Source organism: Macrotis lagotis, chromosome X, assembly GCF_037893015.1.
Source record: "Macrotis lagotis isolate mMagLag1 chromosome X, bilby.v1.9.chrom.fasta, whole genome shotgun sequence".
In the NCBI taxonomy this organism is placed as follows: Eukaryota; Metazoa; Chordata; class Mammalia; order Peramelemorphia; family Peramelidae; genus Macrotis; species Macrotis lagotis.
The window spans coordinates 271,501,621-271,525,992 of record NC_133666.1 but is presented as its reverse complement, the minus strand read 5'-3'; the positions used below and the strand labels follow the sequence as shown (position 1 = coordinate 271,525,992).

General features: G+C 34.1%; 1 protein-coding gene across 1 annotated transcript in view; it reads left to right on the top strand.

The window, feature by feature from the left end:
* The window catches only part of ITGA1 (integrin subunit alpha 1), a 191,129-nt gene that overhangs the window by 154,604 nt on the left and 12,153 nt on the right, over positions 1-24,372 (top strand). Inside the window, exons 20-27 of the mRNA XM_074208716.1 lie at positions 5,575-5,655; positions 7,068-7,144; positions 12,227-12,316; positions 13,492-13,594; positions 15,696-15,809; positions 18,306-18,407; positions 18,609-18,713; positions 22,732-22,824. Coding sequence (XP_074064817.1) covers positions 5,575-5,655; positions 7,068-7,144; positions 12,227-12,316; positions 13,492-13,594; positions 15,696-15,809; positions 18,306-18,407; positions 18,609-18,713; positions 22,732-22,824 — 765 coding nt within the window. The remainder of the gene's footprint in view (positions 1-5,574; positions 5,656-7,067; positions 7,145-12,226; positions 12,317-13,491; positions 13,595-15,695; positions 15,810-18,305; positions 18,408-18,608; positions 18,714-22,731; positions 22,825-24,372) is intronic.

Genomic DNA, 24,372 nt, shown 5'->3' with positions numbered 1-24,372 from the left:
ATATATGAAGGAAAATATTATTTTCATCCAAAGGAAAAACTAATAAATAGAAGTGCAGAATAATTTTACATATATATATATACATATAGGTGAGGGAGAAGAAAAAAATTTATGTGATAATTATTATATATTTAAATGGAATAGCAAATTGTACGTAATAGATTTGCAGTTTCATGTGCACTCTTTGATTGTTCTCTGTTATGGAAATATATATTTTATTCCATAAATTTAAAAAAATTAAAATTAAATTTAAAATGTGCTGAGTTAAAGAGGAAGTAGTATAGTATGATGTCAAGAGGCTGGGGAAAGTGGAGAGAGCTCATGAAAATGAAGCAAGGACCTCACCTGAGACTGTTGGGTAAGGATATATTGTGGGATTCCTAAGAAGAGAAGAAAAAGTTCGGAACATCTCTTGTGATTCATTGAGAGTCCAGTGGAGATGGGATAATAGCTTTGTAGCTGTATAGAGCTTCTCTTAGCCAGGCCCACTTGTGGTATTTTAAAAGAAGGCAAAACAGTCATATCTAGCCTCTTCTCAACCCACTCTTCTCCAAGTGAGACTTTTTTATTCCTTACTGGAGGGGAACAGAAAGTTGGGTCCAGAGACCACTCTAGTCTCAGAGAAGGGAAGGCTAGAAATATATCTGTCTACTCTGTTAAATGTCATTATTCTAGAGAAGGGATGGGGAATTTTTTTTTCTACCGAGGACCATTTGGATAATTATAACACCATTTCCAGGCTATATTGGTTTTAAATTTAATTAATTCACCCCTAAAAAGCTACTATATTTATTGGATTTTGATACCATCAGAGGTTACCTTGGTAATATAAGACCAAAACAGCCAGAGGCCAGAGGTTCCCTGCCTCTGATCTAGGGGATATGACCCCTAGTCATAGCCTAGTGGGGTTTATGATTGGGGAGGCACAAACAGTTTCAGAGTTTGGATTTGCACTGTCTGAGCTAAATAGAAGTATCATATACTGGTCCCCTTCAGGGAGGCAGATGTACTAACTGCCTCACCTGGTAGTTTTTCAAGCAGTTGAAATCAAGATCAGTAATACTAAATATCTTATACCCATACTTGAAAGACATCATCTAGATTTCGAAAAATGAACATATATATAAAATAAAAGGATCTACAAACATTACATTGATGAAAAACAGAGAAATAGCAATAGGCATGTGCCTATTGTAGGCGCTCAATCCATTATGTGAAGGATTGCACAATCTAAGGTGAGGCTTGGTTCACCACTGCCCTATCTCACACCTTTCCCCACATTTGAGACTACAATATGCAAATTCAACTGATTTTGTCTATGAAAATGACTGGCCTCATAAAGAAATTACTTATATAGCACATCAGTGAGCAACTATTAATATTTATTTTATTTCATCATTACTTTTTTTTATTTTTCATGATGTCAGGGGAGGCTTGGCCTTCTTTGCCTCCTTTTACCACACTTCCCTGGCATATGATCATATTCAATTTAATTTCTGATCACTGTCATTATTGACAGAAAGAGGACTCTAAAAGCAAAGAAATTCATTTGTCCAAATCAGAAAAAGAAGGTATACATAGGAAAATATATACCAGAAAATACAGAGTAAAGGAGTTCTCTCATTGAGATAATTTAGCTCAACCAAGAGAAAGATTTCTAGATTTCATCCAAGGCGAAGTTTCCCAAAGTTTCTAGAATAGCATGTGATGGAGATCGCTATGCTTTCAGTCATGAGACTTTCATGCCTTCCCTAAAATTTAGCAATCTAAAAATGAGGTTGACTTCTATTTTCCCTCTTAAAACTAGAAGCAATCAAAGTGACTCAAAACTTCAAGAAATTCTGAAGAAAAATCAAAGATGTCTAAAGGGACTTATGATCTCTCCCACTCTTGACAACTTCTGTCTTGTCCTTCACACATTGCAAAACATTCATGAACACCAAAAGGAGAGTATTTCATATCATTGGGCTTTGGAACAAGGATTAAATTGGGGACCCTGTCAACATAAGTGAGTGACTTCTTCCAGTTGTTCAACAGTATATGAGTAGAAATGAAAGAGACAGAAAGGAGAAACAGTTCAGAGTTAACTGGCGATAAGACAGGGAGGCAAGAAATTTGAGGGTAGTAAATAATGTACAGTTGTACGGATTCCTTAATGGGTCAGAACAGAAATGATGACTTGTCAAAATACTGAAGGGTAGGAAGATTTTTGTAGTAGTAAGGAAAAAGCTGTTTAGAAGAAGTAAAGTATAGGGAGAGATAGTGATAAGAGATTGCAATCAAATAAAGGAATCTCAGAGTTCTTGATTTTGGAAATGGAATATTTGTGGATAAGATCAAGATGTTAATTAAGTTTCTTGATCTTCCCTATGTGTTTCTGAAGAGGATTACAGTAGTACATCATGGGGCTTAAGAAAATCAAGAAATTGAGAAACTGAGAAATTAGAGTAACCAAAGAAATAGCAGTTGAAGTACCCTCAAATGGAACCAGGAGTTGGGACACACAAAAAAAGGCCATGCTAGGTACAGAGCTCATTGAGAAAGGAGGGGAAAATATCCTAGATAACCAGGATCTAGATGACATAATCTAAGCAGAAGCTTCAGGAATAGTTACAGTTAAGGGCTAGATTTGAATAAAATCCTGCAAGAGAGACTGAGAAACAGCCATCAGACAGAAGAGGAACCAAAAGAGATCAGAGAAGAGTAATCCCTAACAAAAATTGCCAACAAAAACCTATTTATCACCTTCTCCTGCACCACCTACCAAGCTCAGATGAGAATGAAAAAGTCAACCTACAATTTTGCAAAGCAACTCAACTTTATCTGTCTCTCCTCCCACTGCCCCAGAAAACTATAAGACAGAAATTTAAAGTATCTAGGATAGCAGTACCATGGTGCGCTTTCCTGTATCAGAATTCAGCCTGAGAATTGATGACCAGAGGAAACTGGAGCAGGAAGCCAATGTATATAGAAATATGGTTCTCCTCTAAGAGTAAAGAAAAGAGCCACCCAATCATCTAGAGTGAGAGCTCTACAGCTAGAGATAGAAAATGTGGCTAGTAAAATGTTAATTGTCAGTGGAAGAGAAGGCTGAGATGACTTTATGGTCTAGTAGTCCTTGGAAATCGCAACCAAAAGATGAATCAGGAAGTGAGAAATAAAGAGATATAAAGGAAAATATCTGAAATTACCAAAGATTTGGGGAGGAATAAAAAAAAAAACAAACCTTATGACCTTGAGCCTTAGTAGGTAAACCAACTGGAAAGATAGTAATAACAGAAGAGAATTTGCTAAATAAGTCCAGACATCTATGAATAATTATTTCAAAACAAAGAAAAATAAACCAACATGAGATGGAGAAAACCTTCTCCTATGTGTATCTGAAGAGAAATAGAGTAGTACATCATGGAGCTTAAGGAACTCGAAAAACTGAGCATTTAGAGTAACTGAAGAAATATCAGTTGAAGTACCCTGTATGAAAACATAGCAAGATAATCCTGAATGAGTTAAAAGAGAAATAATAATTCTGAATGCCAAAGTCATGGCCAGCATAGTGTAATTCATTGACAGAATAGGAAAAACTTGAATGTATAGAGGCAAGTCTGGCCAAAGAAATAAAAAAGAGAATAATTAATTGGGAATGCAAATATATAGAAATAAAAGATATTAAAGAAAAGAAGCAAAAAGTTAAAAGAAAGAATGATTTTCATGCAAACAAAATACACACAGAGACAGTTTAAGGATTATGGATATTCCGGAACATAAGCCAAAAGAAACTAAATACCTACAATGCAAGAAGTAATACAAGAAAATCACCCAGAACTTGCAACCATAGAAAACAAAGTTCCAATCCAAAGAATACACAGAACACCTCCCTGAAAGAAAAAAAAGCAACTACAATAGCAACTACAAACAAGCAAACTCCAAGACAAAAAGTGCTTAAATTTGATAATTCCAATAACAAACAGCAAATGCTATGAGACCAGGAGAAATATTTTCAAATATAAAGGAAAAGAAATTCTAATAATATAAAACTGTCCTGCATTCACCGGAAACCAGAGAAGAGGAATATAATATATTTTTAAGAGAAAATGAGATGAAAATGCAAACCAAAATGGCATACCCAGCAAATTTGAGCCTAAACATTAGTGAAAAAAGAATATTGAATGAGAGACATTCAAAGAATTCCTCAAAAAAATCACAAAAAATACCCTGACCTGAACATATTATTTGTTTTTCAAATATCTCAGACAACATAAATACAAAAAAGGTAAGGAAAAAATAGTAATGTCATCAAAAAACATAATAATAGACTAAGAAACTTCTTTCTAGAACCAAGGGTGAAAGAAAGGAAATAGATGCATTGGTGGAGAAACAGGCCAGAAGTACAACCTATCTTCCAGCAAATATAATTCAGTGCTTTTGTAGGAATAAATTACAGAATGGAAGGATACAAAAAAAAAGAAAAAGTGAGAAAAATATAGAGGGGAAAGTGTGAAATAGTCTAATAAAGTCAAAAGTTAATGATGAAGGGAAAATAACTCCTGTAGTCTCTCAGAATTAAAAAATAAGAATCTATAGGAGGATAAGAAGGAGGAAAAGGGAAAAATTGAAATGGGAGTAAGAAAAGGGTAAATCTTGTTCCTGGGGGCTACTAGTCAGCACTCCCTTGGGGGAAGAGAGATATTTCCTAAAAGAATTTAGGGACCTTACAACAGGTATATTCTACAGGAATCTGTTGTTTGGAGAAAACACTCATCTTGTCTCAGAAGGATAATCAAAATGAAATTGTGGTAATGCAAAAGAAAAAAAATTGACATTAATAAAAACTTATTTTTTAAAAAGAAATCTATTGCTGTTTTTGTCAACTAATTCAATTTGTCAGTGACATTTTTTTAGATTTTTTTCAAGGCAATGGGGCTAAGTGGCTTGCCCAAGGCCACATGGCTAGGTAATTATTAAGTATCTGAGGTCGGATTTGAACCCAGGTACTCCTGACTCCAAGGCCAGTGCTCTATTCACTGCACCACCTAGCCACCCCTCAGTGACATTTTTCTCAGTTTACTATCAATATAATAGGTCAAGACAGCCTGGAAAAAATTGATTGTAATTTATTTTGGATTCAATTAAAAATCTGAATTCCAAATGGATATGGAAATATATTGAAGAGTTAAAAAATCACTGACTTTCTCATTTAAAGGGATAAAATGAATATATATGAAAATATAGTTACTATATGTGTATTATACATACATTTAATTTCTGATTTTCTTTGGAAATGGAAACATCTATAAAATTACTGTTTATGTTCTCCTTTAATATGGTCTTGATTGAAGCAAAAATATGAATTTACTTAAAGTCTTATTTTGTTATTGCTAAAATAGTAGTCAGGAAAGAGAGATATTTTCTTTTATCTTCCATATATGCCTTAACACTGAACCTGTATTTTATATGTTATAGTATAAAATTGACCCAAGAGAAAACTATGACCTCACCAACCAAGTACAATGGTTGAGTCTGACAATTACCATCAGACACCTGACTTATTTTTTGTAACATGTGCTTTCTTTCTAGGGTATTCCAAAAGACAGCTGTGAATCCAATCAGAATATCACATGTAAAGTTGGCTATCCTTTCCTGAAAAGAGGAGAAGAGGTGAGCAGATTATGGAAGTTTCATCTAACAATCTGTATGTGAAAGTTGGTATGTTCCATGTCATTTGTGTGATTGTACCTGATAGACCAAATGTAATAGTAGGAGGAAAGAAAAGGAATTCACAGGCAGGTTTGCTTAGACAACTTGAAACTTTAAATATTTTTATCTCAAAAATTACTGCAAAGCAATTTCTTTCAAATAAGCATTCAGTTGTAGAAAGTTATCAGATCAAATGGGGAGTCATTGGCAAGCACTTGCTATTTAAAAAAAAAAGAGAGAGCCTCAAATGGAGTCTATTGGCCTAGATTGTGGAAAGAAACAAATGGATCTGCCTGGAACTTTGGCTCTAGAGATAAACTCAAGATCCAGATGGACAGGAGGTAATTCATATTTAAAAGAAAACCAGGGAATATCTTTCACATAAAAGAGAGTTGTGTCTCCAACATAATTGGCAGATAGTATTTGTAAAAAGTAGAATGTAAACAGAATCATGAATAACTTTTTTTTTATTTTTGCATGTGTGTTTTTGTTGAAACCTGCATTTAATTCTTAAATATTTGGTCAAGTCATCTACTGTCTACAGAGTTAAAGACGGAAATGTTTAACTAATCAAAATGCCATCCATGATTAATAAAAAATGTTACCTTACTTGAACTGAAAAAAAGTACAGGAGAAGGGAGGAGTGAAGGATACTACCTATAAGTTCCATTCTGTCTTCTTTCTCTATACATTATTTTATTTAGAACAAGACAACGAGTTGTCAAAACAGATTCCTGTTGTCATGAAACATTCAATCAAAACAGACTATAATGGCCTGATAGATAAATGACCAAAGAAAAAGACTGTGGAATGGGCAAGGTCACAATACTTGGGGAAGGTTTTCAGATAACTGACTAATATTGCAAGTAACAACTCACCCTGAAGCATTCTGCAAGATAACATTTGTCAAAGAGAAAAGGGAGACATCAGGAAGACAAAAATGTCCCTCTTAGCCATTCCAAAAAATGTAAAAAGAAGCTACTCCATCTTATTCTTTATCTCATACTCTTTTTTAGCTTATGTCTATTTAGATAGATGATAGATAGATAGATAGATAGAGATGATAATTCATTTTAATTCCTCCTTATTCACTATACCTTATTTAATCTTGGGAAGGAATGTCAAACAGAATACTGTATCCATTCAGAGTATTAGTATCTATTATTTGTTTATACATCAAAGTTTCATTGTGCTTTTACTTTCAAGCTATACAAAAACTATTTTCAAATATTGTTATACAATGATAATTAACACACTCCCACACAACTTTTATAAGTTTGACTGAATTAATTTTTGCAGTGAATGTTATTACCAAAAGTTAATTTTTTTTATTTTTCATGTATCTGAACTAAATATGTCTTTTTATTTCACAGATATCTTTCAAAATACTATTTCAGTTCAATATATCCTCTCTTATGGAAAATGTGGCTATTCACATAAGTGTAACAAGGTTTGTTTATTTTTTCCATATTAATACTTGGATAAGGGAAATCTTTTAGTTTTTTGTCCATATGTATGATTTCACTGGTATAGGGGAAAATCCTTTTAAACAATGCACATGAGATATTTTTACAACTTACAACTTTACAACAAGCTTGAAGCACTTTCAGAAGCATTAAAATGAAAGTCCAGGGTGACAAAAGCTGTCTGTGTGTCCTAGTCAGAATTTAAACCCTAATCCTTTTAATACTGGGGCTCACTCTTTATCAGCTTGTAGTAGTCATCTCTAAAAACCTTATTTTGTTTGTTTTAGAAAACCAAGTCATGGGACAGCTAGGTGGCACAGTGGATAGAGCACAGGCCCTAGAGTCAGGAGTATCTGAATTCAAATCCAGTCTCAGACACTTAATAATAATTACCTAGCTGTATGATCTAGAGCAAGTTACTTAAACCCATTGCCTTGCCCCCCCCCAAAAAAACAAACAAGTCATTCCATTGAATTCCTTATTATCTGAAGCATATCAGTCCAAATGGAATACACTGAAGCCCATTATTTTCTTAGACGCAGAGTGGTAAGAATAGTATGCTTGAAATGACTGTTAGTCATTTTTCAGTCATATCTGACTCTTCAAAACACAATTTAGGATTTTCTTGGCAAAGATGCTGAAGTGATTTATCATTTCCTTCTCCAGCTCATTTTATAGCTAAGAAAACTGAGGTAGACAGGGTAATGATTTGCCCAGGTCACAGAGCTAACAAGCTGTCTGAGGCCAGATTTGAACTCAGGAAGATGAGTCTTCCTGACTCAGTCCCAGGATTTTATCCACTATGCCCTGCCTAGCTACTTGAGATGATATACCACTGAAGAAGTCATGAGGAAAGAAGAGGAGGGAGGGGAAGGACAGAGAAGGGGAAATAAGAACCATCTTATCTGTAGAAGATCTAAAAACAAAAGCCACAACATGGGTACAACTAGCAAAATAACAAGATTTAAGGGTAAGCTATGCTTAGTTCACCAGCAGGAAGTAAAGAAAGGATAAATTCACATGTCCCAGTGCAGGAGCAAATTTTGTTCAGGTAGGGCATTACTTGAACCTGTCAGAGAGCCAGAAAAGGCTACATCTGCTCCTGATTACATTCTATTCAGAGTAGCTACACCCTTCCTTTACAGTTAACTAACTTCTGGTCCTGGCATGCTCTTGCATACCCCTGGGCCCATTTCTTCTAATAGGGTTCAAAAATTCTTGGAGAATCTGCCATACCCTTCTGCCTCCCTATAACATTGCAGCCCCTCCTGCCAGCTATAAAAACAAACCTCTAAACTTTGCATTTGCACCCTTGCTCATAAGGGCCTATATCTCTTTAACCTTCTGTCCTAAGAAATTTCACTTAAGTCCCTTAAATTTATAAAACTTGCTGTTGCCTTATTTCAGGTTAGTAGATTGAATCACAACTTCAATTGTTTCTGTATTTCTGATGTTTACTTTTTTAACAGTAATATTTATCAAAATCAGTCAACTTCTTTGACCACCATCATGGAACAAAGACAGGAAATTTTAAAATATCCTGCTCTGCCATTATCTGTCTGCCCCACATATAAGCATTGATTACCCAAGTCACACTGATACGTCCTTATGTCTTCCCTAGGACTCCACTTCTTTCCCATCTGTGTGGAAAGTGGAGTCATAACAACTTAACTCTTCCCTAGTTCCTCATTCATCAAGTAATCAATCAATTTAATGGGTATTTATCAAGTGCTTACTTCATACAAAATAATATTTTGATTATCGAAAGTGATATAATATACTAACTATAAAGTATTGCTCTCCTGCTCTCAGAAGACTTGCATTTTAGATGAAAGAAGACATGAAGTATGAGAAGAAAAGTAACTAAAGTGAATGAATGACTAGCTAGTGGTACATTCATTTTTTTTAGGGTTTTTTTTTTCAAGGCAATGGGGTTAAGTGGCTTGCCCAAGGCCACACAGGTAATTATTAAGTGTCTGAGGCCAGATTTGAACTCAGGTACTCCTGACTCCATCCTGACTCCAGGGCTGGTGCTCTATCCACTGTGCCATCTAGCCACCTAGTGGTGTATTCATAAGGCAGCTAGATGGCTCTGGGGACAGGTAATTGGCACAGTGGATAGAGCACTGGCCTTGAAGTAAGGACAGGAGTTCAAATCCAGCCTCAGACACTTAACTGTATGACCTTGGGCAAGTCACTTAATCCCAAATGCCTGGCATTCAGAGCCATCTCCAGCATTCTGATCCATATCTGGCTACTGGGCCCAGATGGCTCTGGAGGAGTGAGGCTGGTGACTTAGCACAGCATCCCTTCACTCAAACCCAATTCACTTGTTTGTCTTGGAATCACCTCACTAAAGTCATTGACTTCTTCAAGAATGAAAGACAAATATAATCACAGGAGATAACTAAGGTGTGGTTGGAGGAGAACTGCACCAGGAGAGAGGACACCTGGGAAAAGTCCAAGGTTCAACCTCAGGAAAATGGCCTATGTATTAGTTTATAAGTAAATGTGCCTCCAGAATCCTCAACTCCTTTCAAAGTTCTATTAAACATTCCCTCCTATATGAGGCCTTTTTGAGTTCCCAGTAACTTGTGATTCCCATTCAATTAGATGCCTAGAGGCAGCTTGATGACATAGAGGATAGAGTGCTGGTCCTCCAATCAGGAAGACCCAAGTTCAAATCTAGCCTCAGGCACTTACTAGTATTTGCACCTAAGCAAGTCACTTAAAATCTATTTGCCTCAGTTTTCTCAGCTGTAAGGTAGGATTAAGAATAGCATCTATAGGGACAGCTAGGTATCTCAGTGGATAGAGCACTAGTCCTTAGGCAAGTCATTTAACCCCATTGCCTTAAATTTTAAAAAAAGAATAGCATCTATAGCTCCATTATATATTTTAAAGATCAAATGCAATCATCATCATTGGCATTTAGTAAGCATTATATAAATGTTAGCTATGTTATATATTTATCTGAGTGTTTATTCCTCCAAAAGGAGATAAACCCCTCAAGGGCAGATACAGTTTGTATTTTTGTCTTCTTATCCCTTATGCCTAACATATCAACTGACAAGAGTAGGTGCTTAGGAAATATTTCATAATTAATTAAAATATTTTCCACATCCCCTCACTCAAATCTGGCTTGTTCAAAATTTTTATTCAGCCTAAAATCATATTCTTAGAAAGAAAAAGACAAGTAATGAAGTTGAAAAGAGCAATGATAATAAAAATGAATGAAACAATTTTATTTGACCTGAAAGATATATAAAAATTATTTCATTGTAAACATTTTATATAGTAACCTTATCTAATTGTTTTTCAATGAATAGCTTTATAGGGATGTGGGCAGGATCGGAGATTAATTTCATTGGTAATGGGAACTTCTCCCACAGTCAATTCAGGTTTTCAGCATTTGTCATTTTATCTTAGAAATAATGACTTGCCCATGATCATGTGCATCAGAGATGGGACTAGAATCCAAATCTTTGACTTCACATCCAACTCACTATCTACTATGATTTTATATATATATTATATATATACATATATATGTATATATATAAATGTATATATACATATATATACAATATATGTGACATATATGTATGTATATATATATATATTATATACATGCACATGAATACCAATACATTTGAGGATTATAACCTCTACTCAGGGCAGCTAGGGGGCGCAGTGGATAGAGCACCAGCCTTGAAGTCAGGAGGACCAGAGTTCGATTGAGAACTCAAAAACTGACACTAACTAGATGTGTGACCCTAGAAAAGTCACTTAACCCTGATTGCCTCACATCCAGAACCATCTCCAGTCATCTTGATTCATATCTGGTCACTATATCCAGGTGACTCTGAAGGAAAAAGTGAGGTTGGTGACTTAACACAGCTTCCCCTAACTCAAATCCAATTCATATGCTTGTCATGACATTGCCAACCTGATGTCATTGTCTTCTTTAAGAATGAAGGATAAACATTATTATTTATTATAACCTATGCTAGAGAGTAGTTTATATTGGTCCATATGATAAAATGAGAAAATTAGATTGTAGAAACTCTGTGCTCCATTCCAGTTTCTACATTCTTTAACTTTATCCAAGAATTTGACATAAGTGTGACTTGAACTGAGTCTTAAAGGATTGGTGGGATTTGAATAAATAAAGAAGAAAGAATGGAGTATTTCAAAAAGGCATTCACAAAGATACACAAGCATGGTAAATAGTCTTGTTAAATATAATAAAAGATGTATCTAGAGCAAGCAGGAGAGTATAAGGTGAGACAGGTAAGCTGGGTCAGATGTTAAGTACTAGGATAAGAAGATTAGACTTTATCATATGCCTTATGAAATATTCCTATCACTTGCCCAGTATTCCCTTCTAAGTATCTTCCTTTCCCTCTGTTTATCAACACTATTACGTGAAAGGAGAAATAAGAGTTCATGACCATTTAGCTTTATTTTCACAGAAAGTATGTTCTCTGATTTTGACCTAGTTTTTCTTTTAAAAAGATGTGTATCAGGTATAATTGATGTCACATTTCTTGCTTTTTCAATGGGTGAGTGAGGAACAAGAAGAAGGGAGAGAATTTGGAGCTCAGAAAAGAACTTTTTAATAAATACAAAAATAATAAAATTGGGGAAATAATTTTTTTCAAAAACTAAAATGAGATTTGTGGCAGAGAGAGAATCAGGGGAAGGACTGCAGAGAGTCAGACCTTTTGAGAATAGGCCTTGCTAAATAAATTAAAACCTAGGGAATTAGGGGAACAAATATAATGTCAGTCTATGCCAGAACTGTTCAATAAAACTGCAGGAATCATAGGGTTGTGCTGATTAGCCCTTGAAGAAAAACGTTGGATGCCACTGGTTATAGTCTCAGTTTTCAGTCTAACAGTCTCAATAATATTATTTTTATTTTTAGAAATTTGGCTTCTTTTTCAAATGTGTAGCAATATCTCTAAATGCCTAAATGTTTACATCAGAACCACTGTTCTAAAAAAATTAAGATGGTAATAGGATATCTTCTATGTGATGTGATTTTGTTGATCATTTTCTAGTGACAGTGAAGAACCTTTGGAGACCCTTTCTGACAATGAAGTAGATATTTCTATTCCAGTAAAATATGAAGCTGGACTCCAGTTTTTCAGGTAGATAAAAACCTACTTCATACTGTTTTGGAAGGGGAAATGTTTTCAAAATTTTTTAAATAGTAATTATTGCATTTTATTGATTTACAACACCCCCAATTATTTTCTCTCACATACGAATGAAGAAACTGAGATGACAATGTGTTGATACTATAACTCATGAGTCTTAGTCCTTATTCTATGTACTTAAGTGCTAACCATGCTATCATTCTGGACAAAATAAAAAAGATGAAATCAGTTTCCATTAAAAATTATTTGGGTTTTTACTATTTTTTCTTTTGATTATTTTAAAACTACCTTTCTATTCCATTCTTTTATTTATACTTTCAAATATAACTTTTTATATAAAATTATATCCTTAACAAAAACTTCCTAAGCAAAAGAGAATTCTAGAATCATGCTTAGAATAAATATCAGGAACAGGAAAATTCTAAGAATCAATGTCAAGCACAATTCGGAAGTCATAAAAGGAAAGAAGAATCAGAATTGTAAGACATACGTCTTTGTTCTTGGAGTTTTTTATTTTCTTTTCCTTTTTCTAAGTTTTTTCCAATCTGATGTATCCATTTTTCCTAATATTTTAGGTTTCTGTAGGAATTATTTCCATTCCATTTATTGAAAGAAAAATTCCATGAAAACATTTTCAAAGGTTTTCTTTAATCTTTCTTTGACTTTCTTCTGGAATTTTGCTTAAGAAAAATATCAGAATTCAGTTGACACCACTAGGATGAATGGATTAGTTGAATAGCAAAGTTGCATTTGTGAACTGAAGAGTTTAAAAATGTTACAAGTTTAAAAAATTCTTATTACAGGAAAATACTGTCTTTTGTGAATGTTAATCATTAAGCACAAATAAAATTACAGAATCCATATTTTTTCATTACTATTTGTCACTGTGCCATGATTTATTTATAAATCATATTTATTAAAATGCAGAGGTGCCAAATATGCATTTAATTGTATTCTCTGGATCTTCTTAATTTCCTCAAGTCCTGATTGTGTTAACAAGAGTTTAAGCTTTTGGATCCTAAGCAGAAGGAACAGAAGAATTCACCCTAGTCTCTATGCATGCCTATTTTTTTCTTTTTGGAATTGCATAGTTTAGAATTGAAAGAAAAGAATTAAACTGAATAAAAACAAAACTCTCCCCCACCTTTTTATCATTACCTTTTAAGCTCTGCAAGTGAATATCACATTTCAATTGCGGCCAATGATACAGTTCCTGAAGTTATTAATTCTACCAGTGACATCGGAAATGAAATCAACGTTTTCTACTTGGTGAGAAATAGTTAATAAAATTGTATCCTAAAGGATTTAGTTGTAAGCTTCTAAGCTAAGTTGTATATCATAGCATGTATAGAAATTGTTTGTCCTGACACATTAATTTTGCTGCTCCAATTCTTTAGAACCAAATTACTTTTTCCAAAATTCCATAATTTAAAAAATAATTTTAAAAAATTCCTGATTATATGTATTATACATTAGAGAGATAATGAATGTAAGGGACTCTTCATAAAACCAAGTCAAGAATCTATTTCATATTTTATTGAGTTTTACATTAATTATTAATTCAATATGCCTAAATTATGGTTATATGTTGTGACTACATAAGAAGGTAAGAACTGCAAAGCAATCTTGACTTTTTTTTTGATAAACTATCTTTGTGCAAATACATTTCAGCAAAAACTAAATTATATTTCTGGTTATATACAGAAGTATGATTAAGAAAAAAACAGTATTATTGTCTCTTAGGCTAATATTTCTAAACTGGCTCCTCATCATGGTTTAGATGTGATCTATTGCTCTTAGAGGCTTTGTCTTTAAAGTGTATAGGTTTTAGTCAAAAGGGAAAAGGTTCAAATAGGATCCCTCACCTGCATGTGCTTTGCACCAGGACTAGCCTTGCCTGGTTCAGAGACTTATCAGTAGAAATAACTGCCAGGGGCAGCTAGGTGGTGTGGTAGAGCACAGGCCCTGGAGTCAGGAGTACCTGAGTTCAAATTCGGCCTCAGACACTTAATGATTACCTAGCTGTGTGGCCTTGGGCAAGCCATTGCCTTGCAAAAAAAAAAAATCTAAAAAAAAAAAGAAAGAACTGCCAGGTGATTTTTTTTCATTTTCAATCACTTAGAAGTGTTCTGATTTGGTTTAAATATAAATCATTAAAATGCATGTACAACAGGACAGTAATATAATCTAACAGTAGATAAGGGTAACTTGCATTGTATAATTTCTTTTTCTCAAAAAAACTGAACAAAGACAAAAGGAAAGTCTTATACAGTGAAAAAAACTGGTTTATTTCATTTTTTTGTTGTTGCTGTTGCATTGCACTGTGTGAACCATATGATTCTATTCCCATGGGCAATCTGATGAGTCTTTTTGACTATGTACATAAAAGAAACTATCTGAAACAAAAATGATTCTTTTATCACATATCATCTTAGGATAAATGTGCAGACTGACTTCAAAAAATAAATTAGCCTTGACATCCAAGATACCATAGGAAAATGCAATGTTTTCATTTCTATACCATAGCATTCTGGAGTAGCTATAGGATTCAGTGTTTGTTATTAAGTTACTCTAACTGCTTTCTCCTTTCCTGAACAAAATACCCAACTCAAAGAAGGAGGGGAAAAGGTATTCAGATATTTTGCTTCATCTACCCATCAAAATGTCAAGAGTAAGAATACCACAAAGTAAGCAAGAGGCAAAATCACTCTGCCAGGTGATTTCTAAGCGTTCAGGACTGGAAGTTCCAACCTAAGTGGAAGCCATCAGATATTAGCTCCAGATTCCTTCTAGAAGGCTTAGCCAGGTAGATTCATTTCAGAATACCCAAATCTAGATAGCCTAGATCTCTTGGTGTTCTCTCAAGTAGATCAGAACTACAAAGAAAGAAAGCTCACCCTGAGTTCATATAACCTCAAAAAAAATCCATGGAGTTCCTGGAAATTGGCCTCAGATCTGGAAATAGTACCTAAAGTGATAAGATAAAGGTAAATGAAGCAGAAGTTGTGTTTTCCACTAGATAATTTTACTTCATAATGACCACTTCTGGGTAAACAGATATCCTTAGTTGAATGAATTCATTCTTCCATTTCTCTTACCATTCCTTCTTTCATGCCAGTCAAACTTCATACTAAATGAATCTAGATGGCTTCAATTAGTGTTGTTCTTACCTAACTAAGCCTCTTTTAGTTCTAAGATTCCACTGCAGACATCTACCTGCTTTTAATTTCCTTGAGTGGGAAACTTTCCTAACTGAAAATTTAATGCCCAGAACAAGAATATGAATGTAAGTAAGGATATACAAGTTTAAAATAACAAACATGAATTAAACACTATGTCCTTAAACAGAATTTTCTTTTATGTTGCACAGATCAAAAAAAGTGGACATATCCCCATACCAGAACTGAAGCTGAGTATTTCATTTCCCAACTTAACATCAGATGAACTCCCTGTACTCTACCTGATTGGATGGTCATCTTCTGATGTAAGTCATATTCCTTCAACAGCTTTTCCTTCTTTACAACTATTATCAAGTTTGCATGAACTGTTAAACTCTGTAGATGTGGTAGTTGATTTTATTGAACTTTTTGGTTTTGTTACAAGACATGACATGATGGGTTGAGAAAGGAGAAGGATATTTTCAGAAATTGAGGTGATTTAAAGAAATACATATTATTATTTATTCATTTATTTATTTTGGAGGCAATTGAGGTTAAGTGATTCGCCCAGGATGTCACAGCTAATAAATGCCTAAGGTCAAATTTGAACTGGGGTACTCCTAACTCCAGGACTGATGCTCTATTCACTGAGCGGCCTATCTGCCCCAGAGATTGATGATATTTTTTAAAAATAAAATCTATTATTATTGCTCAGTTTTGTTTTCTATCATATACAAATTGGTGCTGAAACAAACAGTGTCTCTTGCCTTGCCTGTAGGGTGCTTTGCCAAAGTAATAATGACAAAGCAAACAATAGAAATATAGGGCAACTAGGTAATGCAGTGGTTAGACCACTGGACTTGTTACCAGGAAGACTCATCTTCATGAGATCAAATCAAAGCTCAGATGCTAACTAGTTGTGTGAAACTGGGCAGATCACTTACCCTACTCCCTCTTTTTCTCAGTAAAGACAAACTTCAAAATAGGATTAGAGAGAGTCAGGTATGACCGAAATGCCTCAACCAAAACAAAAGAGGTCCTGCCAATTAAAAAAACCAACTGATTGTTTTTATTGTTTTTAACTCTATTGACCGATTGAACAAATAATAATTTACTATATGCACAGGTGAACTTATATACCACACAGACAAGCTTGTATACCACACAGATTGTCATTTAGCCAGGTTTCATCCATTAAGGTCCTACTTTGATGACTGGTTCTCTTTTGGAGGAGATCTCAGATTTTCAAAGTAATATGTAAGCTATAGCAAGCTAGATGAGCTTTAGATTTGGCCCCAGAAGTAGTTGTTATGTCTCAAGTTCCAGGATCCATAAAGCAGTATTTGGAGAATATCATCAACAATAAGTTACAGGGTAATAATTATTTTTGGTCACAGAACTCAGAATACACTTAGCTGAGTCATAGAGGAATTACACTGTGAAGGGGATAAGTCTCACTAATAAAATCATAGATCCCTAAAGTTCTAAATTAAATAAGTGAAGAGGTTTGCTGTCAAATAAGTTAGGAGGTGGTTTCTCCTTTGGGATCTCCGCTGTCTATGGCATAGGTCCCATAGTACAGTGATCTTTTAACTAAGATCAAAGGCAACTCAGAAAAGTAGGTATAGAAAATATACTCTCTTTATTTTAGAAAATGAGTTATTAAAACAGATCCTTAGCAGTCATGATAAGTAATATGTTGATTTTTCACTCATTTCTATTTAAAAAGATGATCTACAGGTTAGAATAAGACTTAAAATAAAACTGATAATCAGACATAATCATTGCTAGCACGTTAATAGATCTTTAAGGAATGCAAAAATATTTACAAATATCTTCTCAAACTCACAACCACCCTATGGGATAGGTACTATTATTATACCCATTTTACATGTGGAAAGTGAAGCACAGAGATATTAAATAACTTGACCAGAATCATATAGCCACTGAGTGTCTTAGCTTGGATATGAACTGAGTTCTTCCTAACTCCTAGTCCAGCCAATGTGACCACCTAGTGACCCCAAAATATTGTAACTCAACAAATGGGGCAGGTATAATTTATTGAGGTGGCATTGGATAGGAAGACCTATGTGACACCATCAAACCAATTCTTTAAGAAATTAACTATGCCAATTGTATATAGAATGGAGGAGAGTTCTAGAAGGTGCTGAGGATTATTCTGTGATTGTTTATGTTTCAGATTTTTCTGCCCATAATTGCATGCCCTTTGATTTAAAGAGAAAAAGCTAAAAAAGCACTGTGGGACAGTAAGCAGTTTGCATGTGTTATGATCTTGACATCCAACCTTGAAATACTTTGCTTCTAAATTCTTAGTGTGTTTTTCTATTAGCAATCCATATGTGAACCACTATTTAAAAATTAAATTGATATTAAACCTTCTATTTTGGGGGCAACTTTCCATCTTCCATTTATTCTTCAATATTCTAGGAATTTTAAAATTATATACTTCTTATCCTATTGTATTTCATAAATCTTCATGAGTCAAGAAGCTCATGAGCATGAACTCGTATTGATTTTGTGTATGGTGATATTGCAGCATCTCTTGATCCTTTTAAAACATTGCTGTCATGCTCAGCAGCTAAATTATGCTATCATGAAATTGATTATTACTTCCATAAGATATGGCTATAGCTAATGATGCTGCTTGTTGAATCCAATATGAGGCCAAGGTCACTGTTCACATTAGTGCCTTTCTAGAAGACCTTTTTTTTTCTTTCCATTTTTGGTTTTCTTCTGTTGGAGATGAGGATGGAGGTTAGGACCCCAATGTCTGATAAAGTAACATTTTTGTCTCATAACAGAATATAAACTGCAGACCAACTAGCCTTCAAGATCCCTTCGATATCAACTCTGGAAAGAAAATGATACCAAAATCTGGAGAACTTAAGCGAGGCACCATTTCGGTAAATTTTGACAACTATGAGACAAGAACTAATTTTACTAACAGCCATTAAATTCATATTTCATATTTTCCATTCAGTCTCACCAACTTCCCAATCATAAGTGAATAAATTCAACATCAAATTTAAGTGAACTGTTTTTGTTCCAGTATCTGATTTAAAGTAGCAATGACTGCTAACTGGTTTTCTTCCACTTCCAAACAGAACTGCAATACCTGCAAATCTGCAACCATTGAGTGTAATCTGATCCCTTCTGATGAAAGTCAAGTAAATGTTACATTTACCTTGTGGAAGTCAACATTCATAAAAGTAAGTGTCTTAGTTAATGATGCAAAGTAAATCAACAAATACATTGTGATGATGATAATCCCTTATTTGTAGAATGTTTTATAGTTTATAAAGGTTCTATTACCTCCTTTGCTCATTGCCTTCACAATGCTTTGAATTGTGGAAGATATTGAAAATTCCTAATTGTTTATTTTACTTTTTAATTTATGAAATAAGACATTTCCATAACATAGTAGAATAACAAAAAGATAATTGTACCAGAAACTGCAAATCTTGTACAGCTTGCTATTCCTTTTATCTATAAAATAAAGTTATTGTGGAAATTACTTTTTTCTTCTTTCCTACCTTTACTCTAGAGATGGCTACCATCAGACACAATTATGTATCAGGATAGAGAGATAACTGTAAAATTATTCAGTGCATACTTATATTTATCAGTTCTTTCTCTGAATACTGATAGCATCTTCTTTCATATGTCCTTTATAGTTAATTTGAGTATTTATAACAGTCAAGATCTTAGAAGTTCAAAATAGATTATATGGAAACATTTAAAAAAACCCTCCAAGAAGAATTGGTTTCTATTGTGAACTCTACTGCTAAATAGTTGTATGACTTTGAGCAATTCTCTCTGAGTTTCAGTTTCCTCATCTATAAAATGAGTAAATAAGGAGTAAAAAGTTCTGCCCTCAAGACCAAATTGTATTCAAATTCCACCTCTGAGAGATTCTAATTGGACAAGGCACTTAGTGTTTCAGTTCCTAAGATGATTTATTAAAACCGTAAATTGCAAAACAGTTATCTATCTGCATTGGTAAAGAGAGTTTCCTTACCAAGGACTCCTCAGACCTTTGAAATCACAGGGACACTACCTCTTTCATGGCACTATCTGAAGGGAAATGTTTTGTAAACTAGAAAGAGTTATATAAATGGGAGTTACTGAAAGCTATCAGACTACAAAAGCTAGAAGGTGTTTCAGAAATCATTCAACCTCATTTTATTATATTCTATGGGGTTAATTGACTTGCCCAAGGTCACCCAGCTAGGTAATTATTAAGTGCCTGAGGTTGGATTTGAACTCAGGTCCTCCTGACCCCAGGGCCAAGGCTCTCTATCCACTGCAACAGCTAGCTGCTCCTCATTTTATTTTTTAAATTTTCTTCATTGCAGCCTAGCCATGGCAGATCTAAAACTATATAATAATGTGACAGTTAACAAAGCTATTTGGTATTGGTAAAGAAATAAAGTGGTGGATCAGTGGATTATGTACAGAAGACACAGTAGTAAATAACCATAGTAATCTATTGTTTGATAAACTCAAAGATTCCAGCTTCCTCTTTATTTTGGCAAGGCAGTGGGGTTAAGTGACTTGCCCAAGGTCACATAGCTAGGTAATTTTTTTAAATATCTGAGGTTAGATCTGAACTCACGTCCTCATGACTCCAGGGCCAGTGCTCTATCCACTGCACCACCTAGCTGCCCCAAAGACTCCAGTTTCTGGGAAAACTGGAAAATAGTATGGCAGAACCTAGGCATGGACCATCACACCCCAAACAAAAATAAGGTCAAAATGTATACAGAATTTAGACATAAAGGGTGATACAATAGACCAATTAGGAGAACAAGGAATTGTCCATCAGATCCATAGAGATAAGAAGACAATTGCAAAATGCAAAATAGATAATTTTGATTACATTAAATTAAAAAGGTTTTGAACAAACAAAACCAATGCAACCAAGATTAGAAGGAAAGCAGAAAAAACCTGAAAAACAATTTTTATAACCAGTGTTTCTGATTAAGGACTCATCTCTAAAAATATAGAGAACTGAGTCAAATTTTTAAGAATATAAACTCCTCCCCAATGGATAAATGGTCAAAGCATATAAATGGGCATTTTTCAGAAGAAAATTTAAGCTATCTATAATCATAAGAAAAAATGCTCTGTCACTATTTATTAGAAAAACACAAATTAAAACAGCTCTGAGGGACTACTTCACACCTATCAGTTTAGCAAAAGTGACAAAAAGGAAAATGATTAATATTGGAGAAGATGTGGGAAAACTGAGACATTAATGCATTGTTGGTGGAGTTATGAATTGATCCAGCTATTCGGGAGAGCAATTTGAGACTATGCCCAAAGAGTTATAAGACTGTGGATACCCTTGAATACAACAATACCACTACTAAGTCTGTATTCCCAAAGAGCTCATAAAAAAATCTTTAGAGCAGCTCTTTTTTTAGTGGCAAAGAATTGAAAATTGAGGGGATGTCAATCAACTGGGGAATGGCTGAACAAATTGTGGATGTAATGAAACACTATTGTACAGTAAGAAATGATGAGCAGGTGAATTTCAGAAAAACCTGTAAAGATTTAAATGAACTGATGCTGAGTGAAGTGAGTGAGCAGAGCCAGGAAAACTTTGTACATAATAGCAACATTGTGTGATGATCGACTATGATAGACTTCAGCTCTTCTCAGCAATACAATGCCATCGACACACAGAAACAGAACATTGGAGACTGCAAATCAGAACATGCTATTTTCAGTTTTTTGTGGTTTGTTGTTTTTTCTTTCTCATAATTTTTCCCTTTTGTTCTGATTCTTCTTTCTCAGCCTGATTAGTATTGAAATACGTTTAATGTGATTGTGCATGTATGATCTATAACAGATTGCTTGCGGGGCAGGAAGGGAGGAAGGGAGAAAAGTTTAAGAAAAAGAATGTAGAAAATTATCTCTATGTAATTGGAAAAAAATAACAATGCCTTAAAAATAAAAAAGATTAAATTATGAATTTAGTCTTCTAGAAAGTTAAACATTTGAAAATACAAAAAAACAAGAAGAGGATTTTATAAGAAACTGTTAACTGACACTATGGATAGTTTTTAAGTGTATATTAAATTTATAAAATTAGTAACAACTTTTTGCTTATTTATATCCTCTTCTGAATTTTTTGTTTTCTTCTGTGTATCTGTTAGTGTTTTATATATTTTTTCCTTTAAAAAATACTCTGCGTCTCTATTATTACCCACAATGTTTTCAATTTTAGGGTGGTAATTCAGTGATTATTCAAGGATACGTGATGAAAGCAGGTTTCTTTTTTTTGCCTGTCTTTGAGAATAACAATTCATTCTAGTTCAATATCACAAGATTTAGAAACTTTATCAAAGATGAACAATTCAAACATGGTGAAACTCTTATCTGATACTCATATCAGTGGATACCCTTTGCCAAAATCCCACTCCATCAGACAAGGAAACAATCCTGAGATCTCAATGTTTTGGCAATTTCTTCCGAGTTTGAAGATTCCAGGGCAAGTCTCTGTGTCTTTCATTCCGAAAATCAATCTAAGTTCAAAAAGGAACATTGCAAAAGAATTTGGTCAGTACCCCATAATTTCCCCACTATAGAAACTCACAAAGACCTCAACCTAAAATTGATAGAGGTTACTACCAACATCCAGTGAAAGAACCATCAGAGAAGGGAAACTACAGCTCCCTGAAGTACTGAAATTACTAATGCTAATATTAAGACTAATATCCATATTACCAACTACCTATAAAATATCAGATTTTCACTATTTTGGTGAATTGGATATGACTCCTGCTATAACCAGGTGTGCATGATAACAAGTTCTACTATCAATTAATTAGCAAGCATTTATTGAAGATTTATTCTGGGTCGGTCACTCCAGTAAGTAATAGAGATACAAAAGCAAAATTAAGATGTCTGGTTTCTGACTTCAAGGAGATCAATTAATGTTTCACCTTATTAGGTAAAGTTTTTACCCTAAAGAATTCTATTAATTGCTAAAAACCTGAAAGCTTTTTCTCCAAAGATAATTCTAATCAGAGTAAATTTCTACATTTTCTTTCTTTATTCCTTTTCCAGTTCTGTCTTTTTATGGTCAATGACCCAATGAAAGAAAAAGACAAGGAAATGAAAAACTCCCTCATTTAAATATGAAGATTATGGCTTAGCTATGACTTGAGTTTATTATGATTGCAATAAATGATAATGGGAATGCTTCTGTTTTCTTTGCAGGCAAGTTTTTCCAGTTTAAATCTTACTATAAAGGCAGAACTTCATAGTGAAAACTCATCACTGGTATTAGGTAGTGGTAATCAGAAAAGAGAGGTAAGGAGATACTAATTCTGAAAATATAGTATATTTCACTTTGCATTCTATAATGTGAAGTTAAATAATTACACATCAAATCTAAAACAATGGAAGAAAGATACTGCTCCAGCTAAGTGCCAAACACTTTCCCTCTCCCCCCTTGAAATTGGTATTCATTAGCCTACCATCTGATTTTAGTCTGATTCTGAGCTACAGCAAACTGGAACAATCTAGTAACTTTTGACCCTACACAAGTCAACTTCCTTGGCCACAGTCCTATTAACATTCTCTGCATACTATTTGTCTGTATAACTTCTAACATTGCAGTAAACTCATGTTTTTATGACAAATTTAGAATTTCCAGTTCTTAAAAGAGTCATTATGGAACTGCAATTGGCATCTGAAGAATAGTCATGAAAAGCACATTGTTAAACAATGCTTGAATACTACACTGATATACATGTAGTTTTTAAAAGCTATATGGATAGAATTATAGGACTGTGGATATGAAGGTTGAAGGGACCTCTGGCATCATCTAGTTCAATTTCTTTCCTTTATGGAGAAGAAAATTGAGTTCTAGGAGGCTGACTTGCCCAAGGTCAAATGGGCAGTAAGCATCTATTGTGGGATTTGAACATAGATCGGATTCATTTAATATTAAAAGGAACTATTTCCAAAACTGATAATACTGATCTAGTTTATATTCAAAGGTCCTGGAAGTCAAGGTCCAAAGCTCCAAGCTATATGAAGTCAGATTGCAATAGACCATGAGAAAAACTCCTTAACAATTAATGATTTCCAGAAACTGAATGGACTGCTTTAGGAACACTGAGTTCCCCATCAATGGATATCTTCAGAGGGAAGTTAGATGACCAATGAAAACAAAAGAAATGTTGCTTAGAGGAATTATAATAGACTGGGGGAATGGTCAGGAAACCTGGATTCTAATAACTTAGAGGCTATATGACTATGGGTGGCAGTGTGGAAACATGGCTCAGTTTATAGTTGGAGAATATTGAAACTAAAACACAGGTTTGAATCCTAACCTTGCCATTTGCTACCAATGTAATCTCAAGAAAATTATTTAAACCTTCAAAGTCTCATTATTTTTATCTGGGGAAATGAAGGGATTAGAATAAAGGAACTCTAAAGTCCCTCCCAACAAGCCCCTCACTTCCTTTATCTCAGTCTAAATTTCCTTACTTGTAAAATTAAGATGTTAAATGATCTAAAATCATACTATTCTGTCTATAGAATCTGCTGATGCCATATATTTACTTTGATCACTGGTATGATAGCATATAAATGGTAGTCTACATCAGAGACATCAATTACTCTGCTGAATCACAGCTCTGTACAGCCTGAACCAGATTAAAATATTATCAGAACATATTTAACAAAATAAAAAGAAATTCAATAGAATGTAGATAATGTGAATATATACTTTTCTATGTCACTGTGTGGCCCCTCCTTTTAAATGCCTTAGTGGCTCCCATTTCTATTTGAATTTGACATCACTGAAAGATTGCTTAAATTATAGATTGCTTAAAATTTGCAAAATGATTT